The 10,346-nt window shown below is 66.5% G+C and overlaps 1 protein-coding gene across 1 annotated transcript; it reads left to right on the top strand.

The window, feature by feature from the left end:
* Positions 1 to 6,644: 6,644 nt before the first annotated feature.
* On the top strand, positions 6,645 to 10,244 carry CCDC188 (coiled-coil domain containing 188). The gene is given in 10 exon segments (XM_070475807.1): positions 6,645 to 7,571; positions 7,574 to 7,756; positions 8,043 to 8,150; positions 8,250 to 8,411; positions 9,084 to 9,140; positions 9,258 to 9,317; positions 9,408 to 9,472; positions 9,658 to 9,715; positions 9,832 to 9,881; positions 9,969 to 10,244. Coding segments are annotated over 10 exon segments (1,509 nt in total). The 5' UTR covers positions 6,645 to 6,992; the 3' UTR covers positions 10,156 to 10,244.
* The last annotated feature ends 102 nt before the right edge of the window (positions 10,245 to 10,346 follow it).

Raw genomic sequence — 10,346 nt, 5'->3', positions numbered from 1 at the left:
TAGAGGTGGTAGAAGTGATGGTGATGGTGGAGGTGGTGATGGTGGAAGTGATGGTGGAGGTGGCAGAGGTGATGGTGATGGTGGAGGTGATGGTGGTGATGGTGATGACGGAGGTGATGGTGGAGGTGGTGATGGTGGAAGTGATGGTGGAGGTGGCGGAGGTGATGGTGATGGTGGAGGTGATGGTGGAGGTGGTGATGGTGGAGGTGGTGATGGTGATGGTGGTGACGGAGGTGATGGTGGAGGTGGTGATGGTGGGGGTGATGGTGATGGTGGAGGCGATGGTGGTGATGGTGGAGGTGGTGATGGTGATGGTGGAGGTAGTGATGGTGGAGGCGATGATGGAGGTGGTGATGGTGGAGGTGATGGTGATGATAGAGGTGATGGTGGAGGTGATGGTGGTGATAGTGGAGGTGGAGGTGGTGATAGTGGTGATGCTGATGGTGATGGTGGAGGTGGTGGAGGTGATGGAGGAGGGGACAATGAGGGATGAGGTGGTGAAGGTGGTGGCAATGATGATCAGTCCATGGTGACAGCAGTGATAATGAAAGCGGATTCTCCGGGATGCAAGTTTCCCAGACAAATGAGGTCTTGCCGCTGTCCTCACCCTAGCCACTGGCCAGGTCCCTGCCTGTGAGCTGCCCTCGGAGGCAGCAGGGGAGAGAGCCTTGACAAGGCCTGACAGCACAGTGGGATATCCTGAGCTGACAGAGAACGTTTAATCTTGGTTAAAAATAAATAAGTTCAATTATTAGAAAGGGAAAATATAGCCTAGTGTTTACTGCAGGTGAAAGGAAGACGATCACCCTGGGAGAAGTCCACTGTGGGACACTGGGCACCAGCCCCTACTGTCAGGGGCCCTGCAGGCCGGTGGGACCACCTCACCTCATGGGCCTAGTGGGAGGGGGCCAGGCCCCCCACCCCCAATCTGGGGCCTCCTTCCACCCCCTCCCACACCCCTGGCTGGGTGAGGTCACCTCCCCAAAACCAGCATCAGGGAGTGCCAAGATTTGGGGGCTGGCAAGGACCCCAGCCCCCACCCCCGGGTGGCATGGCTGATAAGCAGCAGAGAGCCCCTGCCCGTGGTAATTAGCATGAAACGTGCAGCCTTCGCCAGGGAGGAAAATCTCATCTTGGAAACACACGTCTAGAGCAGGTTCAATTTCACCCGAGGGGCCATAAAACCCTTTTCCAATCACCTGGAGCCGTGGGCTGCCAGCGCCATTAATCCTGGGGATGTTATTTAAAGCCGAGACGTCACTCGGGGAGAATCAGGCCCAAGCCCCAAAAGGAGCCCTTTCGGTTCCCACAGGGGCCCTGGGAGCCAGACACGGCCACCGGGCTCGGGGGGTGGGGGGGGCCAGGGGGGTCCTCAGCTGCCCTGGGTCCTCCCCAGCCACCGCCAGGCTGGCAGGGTCCCACACAGGCCCACCGTAGGTGCAGCTCCGCCCCACCCGCCCCCCCAGACTTCCATCATCCCACAGACTCTCTTTAAAAGTTGTTTCCTTGATTACCAAGGGTAATAATGAAAACATGTAATTGAATCTCCAAGAAATTACCATTTTTATAACTTGCGCCCAGTTCCTGGGGTAAATGAACGGCTCTCTGCACATGGCAGGGGCCCCACAGTGCCTCCACCAGAAGTGAGCCTGCCCCCTGTCACTGACACAGGCCCCATGCTGTCTCCCGGTGGGAGTGTGGGGGGCTCCCCTGCTGGAAAGCCGTCAGTGGTTGGAGGGAGCAGGGTCAGGGTGGGTAAGGGAGGGCCGCAGAGAGTAGGCCTGGCCAGGGGGAATGGGGGCTCCCCACCTGCTCCCTCCTGCTGACCACCTGCCCCCAGGAGCCAACTGCCCAGCAGGCCAAGTTGGGCACCCGAGGGTCCTGGGGCATCTCAGGCCGGTGCCAGCAGGGAGGCTGGAGCGGTGACCAGTGTTGGAATGGTCGTAAGCTGGTGGGCTGGTGGGTCTCGTGGGTAAGGTAAGTGCCTCTTGTGGCTGCGTGGTTGCTGGGTGGGTGGCTGGATGGCTGGCTGGCTGGGTGGATAGCTGGATGGCTGGGTGGGTGGCTGGGTAGCTGGGTGGATAGCTGAGTGGCTGGGTAGGTGACTGGGTGGCTGACTGGGTGGGTGGCTTGGTGGCTGGGTGGCTGGGTGACTGGATGGCTGGTTGATTGGGTGAGTGGATAGTTGGGTAGGTGACTGGGTGGGTGACTGGGTGGGTGGCTGGCTGGGTGGTTGGCTAGCTGGGTGGGTGGCTGGGTGGGTGGCTGGCTGGCTGGCTGGCTGAGTGTTGGTCCCTGCTCCCTGGGGAGGGGAACGCCCCCATATCAGCACAGGAGCCTTAGCCGTCCCCAGCCTGCAGCCACCCTGGGAGCCCCGCCCAGGCCCGGCCCAATTCCTTGACTTCTGAGGCCCACCCAGAGCCACGATGGTCCACTTCACCCCCCCCACGAGCGACCGGTCCTGCACCCCAAAACCTCACCTCACCAGGACACAGCCTGGCTCCACGGAGCAAGGGCTGTGCCCCCAGGGCTGAGAGGTGGAGGCCTTGGGGCCCGGTCCCACGTCCAGAGAGCCTGCCCTGAGCAGCCCCAGGCTCCGTGCCCAGCACACAACCCAACACCGGATGTGTCTGCCTGACAGGCTCTAAGAAGGATGAGGCCAGGCATGGGGGGTACAGGTGGTTCCAGGCTTGTTTCTGTGGCAGCACCGCGAGGTCACCCCCAAAATGGAGGCTCTGCCCGCGGCCTGGCCAGCCCCCACCCCAGGACCAGGGCGGCGGGCACTCGGCACGGGGCACCAGCGGCCCCCACCCCCTCAGGGGCTCCTGGCCACCCGCACAGCCTCCCAGGCACCTAGGAGACCCTGCAGGTGACCGCCTCCTGCCCCACCCTGGCCCATAGGGAGTCCTGGACACCAGCCTGCCCCGCCTCAAGACAGGCTGTCACCTCCCAGAGCCTGGGCCTCACAGGCTGGAACCGGGGCCCCCACCAGCTGTGTGCCCACTGACAACCGGGCAGCCTGGGGCCAGCCCGGGGCCACTGGAGGGTCCACACCGGGGAGCCCCACCCCGGGCACCCACACCCAGGGCAGGGAGCAGACAAGGGGCTGAAGAAGGGTGAGCCCCAGGGTGAACCCCAGGGAGGAGCTGGCAGGATGCAGTCAGACCCCCACAGGAGCACAGGTCGGGCTCCGGAGGGCTTTCTACCCCGCACTGGCAGATGGGGATCACCCACCGGGCTTCAGGGTCCCCAGCCTACAGCCCTTCTGTGGGCTTGTGTGGCCATCTGGTGGTAGATTCTGGGACCTACGCCTGGCCGGCCTGGAGAGGATGAACCGTCCTTCGGCACCAAGGAGCCGCGGCCACGTGGTCTCCGCCCCCCACCTGACTCCAGGTCTCACTCACCCTTCCACGTTCACTCCTCAGGGGCAGGGATGGGCACACGAGTCGCCCCCTGCTCCCAGTGAGTGCAGGTCAGGGGCGGGGTATAGACAAAGGTGCCTGTGCGTCCTGCACTCTGGCCCTAGGAAGGGTCTCCGGAGGTGACCCCAGCCTCGGCTGGCTGGGCTGGCTTCCCGGGCTCACTGTGGGCCGGCTCACTGTGGGCACAGGTGAGCCCAGATGGCAGGGACCCTCTCAGGGGTCTCTGGGCAGGTTCCGTCCAGCCGCCCTGGGTGGGGCCTCAGCACGGCCGCCCACCAGCCTGCAGCCCTCGGCACCCTCCCCGCAGCGAGGATTTTCCTTGACACTTGTATTCTCTCTTCTGATTCTTAAATAAAAAATGTGTGCAGCGGCTGTCCAGAGGGGCTCTGAGGGAGGGAAGAGGAGTGGGCTGCCCAGCGCATGCCCAGGGAGCCACTCAGTCACCCGGGATGGGCAGGCACACCTCCCAGCCAGCCTCTGAGACAGACCCGCTGTGGGAGAACCCCACGGGCGCCTGCTCACCCTCCAGCTGCGCCCCTCTCCCAGGGCCCGGCCCGGCCTGCTCCTCGTCCCTCAGGCCAGGGTGGGGCAGGGGCCCGCAGCAGGCAGCGGCCGGCGTCCACCCCCCCGCAGCGCGCCAGCCCTGGTCTGGGCCGGTCAGACCCCAGGCTCCCCCATACTCTGCCATTCCCGGTGGACCCGTCCTCCTGGCTACAGGGCTGGCCATGCCCTTGCACCCCAGGAGGGCACCAGACCAGCCTTGGCACCCACGAGGCCCAGCCTCGGGCCAGCGGTGTCCGTCACAGACCCCCAGGCCCTGGGAGGACAGGATGCCCCAGGAGGAACCTGAAGGCCCAGAGACGGGGAGTCCCCAGCCTGGGGTGGCCCCAGGAAGCCTGCAAGCCCGAGGGTGTGAGGGGGGCGGGTCCGTGTCAGGGGCCTGCCCTGGGGGTGAGGAGAGGGGGCTGCCCCCAAAGGTTGTGACTGGCCCAGGGGCCCTGAGCTCCACCTGCCCAGGCCTGTTGACCCACTTGGGAAGCACACCTGGGGCCCTGAGCACTGAGGCCGGGCAGGAGGTGTGCGGCCTCCAGGCCTCTCCCTCACGGCCCCACCCTGCTCACAGCCCAGGCTCCCTGAGGCCCCCTGGCATCACGGCACCTTGGGCAGGGAGTGGCTGCCATGGCAACTGTCGTCCAGAGAGGCACGCTGCTTGGTAACAAGGGCCGTGGCTCCCCGCGATGCTCAAGCCAACCCAGCTTCCTGCTGCGGCGCAGAACTCGGCCACGGGGATTCACCCCCAGCCCCTCGTGAGCCTCCTGGGGCCTGGACTCGATTCAGGTGCGCGGGGGCACCCCCGCACTAGTGAGATTTGCAGGGCGCTCTGCCATGGGCATGTGTGTGTGCGCACACGTGTGCTCGGTCATGTCCAACTCTGCGACCCCATGGCCTGTCTGTGGAAATGCCATCACAGCCGGGGCTCCCTCTGAGATCCCCCCCCCGGGCCACGCCCAAGCTCAGGGCTGCGCTGCAAGGACCACAGGGACGGGGCGAGGAAGGTTTTGGGTGTGGGGTCTTCGGGGCTGGGTTCCAAGCCGCCAGCAATCTTCCTAGGCGGTGCAGGGGCTCAGACTGTGTCCAGGAGCGGGTTCCAGGCGACTGGGGGAGGCTCCCATGCCATCGGGCATCCGAGGCACCCCCCCTGCAGACCCACCTGGGTGCCCGGGAAAGGCTCGAGGCCTCTGCCAACAGTTCCCAGGGTGTCTTTGCTCTTAGTACAGAGGCCTCCGTCTCCATGAGGAGCTCCTCTCCCCCCATTGAACGTTCCAAAGCACCTGCTGGCTCCTGACAGGACGGTGCCCCTGTCCCACCCCGGGGGTGCCATCTTCTCCAGCGGAGAGTGAGCTCAGGAGGCGTTGAGGAGGCCGTGGGGGCCTGAGCTGGGTTCCAGGCCTGTCTTTCTCAGCCCCTCGCAGCAGAGCCTGTTGCTAGTGCCCAGATGCACCCCCAGAAACACAGAGCAGCCTCCAGGGCCCAGGCCGGTGTGCTCAGCTGGCACAGCCTGTGGACGGTGCATGTCCCTTCTCTGTGGGTATCCCGCATTCAGTGGGGGAGCCAGACCACCAGCAGATGAAGGGTACTGACGGACTTCTATAGATGGGAAGAGGGGGCTGACTGTACCTGGGTGTGGACGAGGCAGGGCTGCTGACCCGGGCTGGCTAGGGGGCGGCTTGGGGGGCCACCCAGCACGTGCGAGGGTCAGCAGGTGGCAGGGGACCCACAGGCAACTCCCCGGGCTGCCCTGCTCCAGACGTCTGCCCAGAGGACTCCCCGGCTGCTAATGGGGAGTAGCAAAGCCCTTAGCCATTCCTGGCAGGAAGGCCTTCCAAAGAGAAGATCCCCAAGGAGAAGCAGCAGGAAGTGAAAGCTCCCCTCCCCAGCCCCCAAATCCACTTTGTCCCTAAAGGAGAACAGGAAGCTCTGAGAAAAGAATAGGGAGAGGCAGAGAACAACGGAGAAGTCCTGGCACGTTACAGCAGGGTCTCACACGGGGAAGGGCCTGACCTACCGGCCCAGCCTCACAGGCAAGCAGTCTGAGGTCAGAGTGAGCAGCCGGCTGATCCTCAGGGGTCTCCCGATCTAGCTCCCCACGCCAGAGGCTAAAGCAAGCACCTGTCAGCCAGGCCTGGTGCACTTGGCTGGCCCCACCGGGTGGGTCTCTGTGGTCTCGCTGGGCTTGTCAACCCCCTCCCAGGAGCTGGGGACCCGCCGGGATGACCAGAGCCCCCCCATCCCCATGACCTGGAATCCGAGAGCAAGGTCACAGAGGATCCACATAGCAGCGAGAAAGTCACCACCCGACACACAAGCGTTGTTCAGACCTCCTGGTAAGAGCCCACAGGCCCAAGCAGGTCCCTGGGCTAGCCCAGAGCCCAGGGTCACGTTGCCGAGGGTCAAGGACACAGGGACAGCCAGGATCTGCAGCTGTGTCCCCCACACGGGCACTCAGGTTTCCACCAACCCTCTTTTCTGAGGAAGCTGCTTGAGGATGTGCTTCTGTGAAACAAGGGAGGGAACTGAAAGAGGGTGTGCTGTGAGTTGGGGGCTCCAGGAGTGGGGGGCACTGTGGAGGGTGGGGGGTTGCAGTAGGACAGAGCGGGACATGGCATGAGGCTATTAATAGGGGAGGGGAAACCGGGGGGGGGGTAGGATGGGGCGCTGGATCTGGCTGGCACTCTGCAGTCCCTGAAAAGACCCCTGAAGTGGCGAAAAGCAGGCTGGACTAGAGTCCAGCCTTGGCCTCCAGTGGGTGACTCAACCTTGGATAACAGTCCTTGTGGGACCACTGAATGTTAAATAAATGACTTAAAAAAAATTGGGGATTCACAGGTGAAAAGGTCAGGCTGTGGGATGATCTCTTCTGGGTGGAGAGAGGCATGGCCACCGCCTCCAGGAAGGCCTCAGCCTTGAGGCTCTCGGGTGGGGCAGGGCCACATTGGGTACCTGCTTCTGCTTGACTTTGCTTTTAGCTCACGTCTGCAGGAACTGCTGTACAGTTTAAGATAGTAGCTGATGGGACGTGGTGGGAGGGGCCCAGTCAGCCCCACTCTGGCCACCACCCCAGCCCATTATGACCTCCCTGGTCCTGCCCAGGCCTTTGTGACAGTTGCCCCTGAGGTGCCTATGAGCCATGACACCCAGAGCTCCTTTAGTAAGAGGGTGGCAGGACAGGTCAGGCCAAAGCCTGGACCTGGGGTCAGGAAGGGGTCACAGGGAGGAATGGAGGGGCCGAAAACCCTGGGACCCTGTGGCCACACCCACCCCCAGTGCCCCCAGCCCCCAGCTCCAAGCAGCCATGGGGGGTGCCTGGACCCACCCTGCCCAGTGTTCGCCGGGTGGCCCTGCATGGTGCCTCTCAGCTCCACCCACTCGATGGAGACTGCCAGGCCTTTCTCAGCCCTGGGGACAGGGGGTGGGGGGCCCAGGGTTGGGGGCGAGGTACCCGGGAACTTCATCACAACTGAGGACGGCGAGCTGCAGCGACAGAGGCCGCGAGACCCGGCAAGGATGAGACAAGGACAGACGGATGCCAGGCTGGGGTGGGGCTGGGCCCTGCACTCCAGCGAGAGCGAGAGCGAGAGCGAGAGCGAGAGCAGAGGGCTTCCCGGCAGGCGGCAGGGCCCAGCTTGGGGCCCCAGCCCTGCCCATGCCCACCACTGATCCCGGGCACAGGGGCCTCGGCCTCGCCCAGGGCAGAACCCCCCCAGCTCCAGGGAATTCCCCTGGGGCCCACAGAGCAGTCTTTCCTCCAGCTGGAGCAGGAGAACCAGAGTCTGGTGAGCACCAGGCCCCAGCCCCGCCAGACCCCATACCCTGCCAGACCCCACACCCCACACCCGGGCCCCGCCAGACCCCACACCTCAGCCCCATCAGACCCCCAGCACAGCCGGGACCTGCCAGACCCCATGCCCCGGACCCCACGCCCCAGCCCTGCCAGACCCCACGCCCCACACCCGGGCCCCACCAGACCCCACGCCCCGGCCCCGCCAGGCCCACGCCCTCTCCCCTGCGCTGCCCCAGACACAGCTGTCCCCATCTCCCCATCTCTGTGCCCCACCCCAGAAGAGGCAGAACCAGAATCTGCGGGAGCAGCTGGGGGCCCTCCTGGGGCCGGGGCAGCAGTTCCTGCCCTTGTGCCCAGAGCACTCGAGCTGTACGGCCCTGGCCTGGGTGAGTGCGGGGCGGGGCACGGCCCTGGCAGGACCGCGGGTGGCTCTGCGGAGAGCCCTGTGGCTCCATGCACTCCCCCCCCACCCCACTCCCAAGCAGTCCATGACCACGGACACTGCCGATGGCCTTGGGGCTGAGCCAGGGGCTCCTCCGCAGCCCCCTGAGCAGGCCTGCGCCGGGCCCCTGGAGGACAGGGCCCCTCTGCAGCTGCTGCGGCAGGAGCTGTGCCGGGGCGAGGAGTCCTTCGTGCAGCAGTCCCAGGTGGGCCGGGGGGGGCGTGCCGGGGGGGGGGAGGGGAGGGGTTGGGGGGGGGCCAGGGCTGGGTGGGGTGGGGACGGGGCGGTGGGGGGTGCGAGGAGTCAGTGCTGCAGCCCCAGGTGGGACCGGGGGCGGGGCCTGTGTGGGACCGTGGTGGGGCGGGGCGGGGCCGGGGCGAGGGGAGGAGTCCGTGCCGCAGTCCCTGGTGGGTCCGGGGCATGGGGCAGAGATAGGGAGGGGCGTGGGCGGGGCCGGGGCGGGGGGGTGGGGAGGAGTCCGTGCCGCAATCCCTGGGGGTCCGGGGGCGGGGCCGGGCGGGGGGGAGGAGTTCGTGCTACAGTCCCTGGCGGCCCCGGGGTCGGGGCCAGTGAGGGGCGGGGTCGGGATGGGGAGGGTCCAGGGAGGCGTTCCTGCATCAGTCCCAGGTGATCCTGGGAGCGGAGCCGGGGGCGGGGCCAGGCCGGGGCGGTGGGGAGGAGTTCGTGCTACAGTCCCTGGTGGGCCCGGGGGGGCAGGGCCGGGGCGGGGCCGGGATGGGGCAGGGGGAGAGGGGCGGGGCGGGGGAGGGGTCCGTGCCGCAATCCCTGGAGGGCCTGGGGGCGGGGTGGGGCGCAGTGGAGCGGGAGCCGACCACCCTCCAGCCCTGCCTCGGCCCACACTGCTCCCCCTCCCCAGAACGAGCTGCAGCAGATCCGACTGTCCTTTGAAAGGAAGAAAATGGCTATCACCGAGGTGCCACCTGCAGGGGTGGGTGGGGGCGCCGGGCGGGGGCTCCACTGTGGAGAGGGGCGTCCAGCACGGGTCCTGCTCCATCCTGAGGGCGTGACCCAGCCTCGCCCCTCCCACCAGGTGTGGGACGGCGTGGCTGAAGTACACATGGCCCTGAACAACCAGGCCACTGGGCTCCTGGTAGGTCCCCAGAGGCTTGACGCCAGAGGATGAACGGGCGGGGACAGGGCGGGCGAACAGGACCCCCATTTTACCCTCTCTGGCCCCCAGAACCTCAAGAAGGACATCAGGGGCGTGCTGGACCAGATGGAGGACATCCAGCTAGAGATCCTGGGGTGATGTGGGGGCTGGAGCCCCAGGGGCAGGGGCTGGCTGAGCTGCGACAGTCTGGGTCAGGGTGCGGTGGACCCATCCCTGACCGGTCCCCAGTTCCCCAGCGCCAGGGCAGTGGTGCAGGCTGAGGACGGGGTATACCTATGGTGCTGACTGCAGCACTCCTGCCCCCCCCCCGCCCCCCCAGGGAACGGGCCCAGTGTCGCACCCAAGCCAGGAAGGACCAGAAGATGGCATGCAGAGGGGTAAGCCCCCACCACCCCCCCCCCCCCACCGTCCCAGAAGCCGCGCTCGGGCAGCGGGGGAGGAGCTGGGTGAGCAGGCCTGCCCTGACCTCACGGGCTCGGCCCCTCCTCCGCAGAAGGCACAGCCGCAGCTGGGATGCTCCGAGGGCCTCAGAGGCCAGCTCTGGTAGGTGGCCCAGCCGGCGCAAGGACCGAGCCCAGTGCCCAGAGCCCATCCCCGGGCGCCCCGCCCCCTGACCACCGCCGCCCGCAGGCTGCTGGCCCTGAGGCTGCTGCTGGGCGCCCTGCTGGCCTGCACCGCCGCCTACGTGTACGTGGTCGACCCCGCGCCCTTCGAGGGGCTGGTGCCGCCCCTGCTGAGCCGCGCCGCCGTCTGGAAGCTGCGGGCCCTGCTGGGCCCGTTCCTGCGCCTCGAGGTGGACGGCTTCCTGCCCTTCTAGGCCGGAGGCCCAGCGGCCCCAGCGAGGAGGAAGCCAGCAGGCCGGCGCGGCCCCCGGCGCCCAGTGGCCGCGCCGGCCCCCGCCCACCGCACTGCGGCGCACCGTCCCCGCCCGGAAGCTTGGAGAAGGGAGGGGGCGGGGGCTGTCCTGAGGGCTGGGCCTGTGGCCGGACATATAGTCGTGACTCTCCG

The sequence above is a fragment of the Odocoileus virginianus genome, chromosome 12 (assembly GCF_023699985.2).
Source record: "Odocoileus virginianus isolate 20LAN1187 ecotype Illinois chromosome 12, Ovbor_1.2, whole genome shotgun sequence".
NCBI classification, from domain to species: Eukaryota; Metazoa; Chordata; class Mammalia; order Artiodactyla; family Cervidae; genus Odocoileus; species Odocoileus virginianus.
The sequence above is the reverse complement of the archived record's forward strand: the minus strand, read 5'-3'. Positions and strand labels throughout refer to the sequence as shown.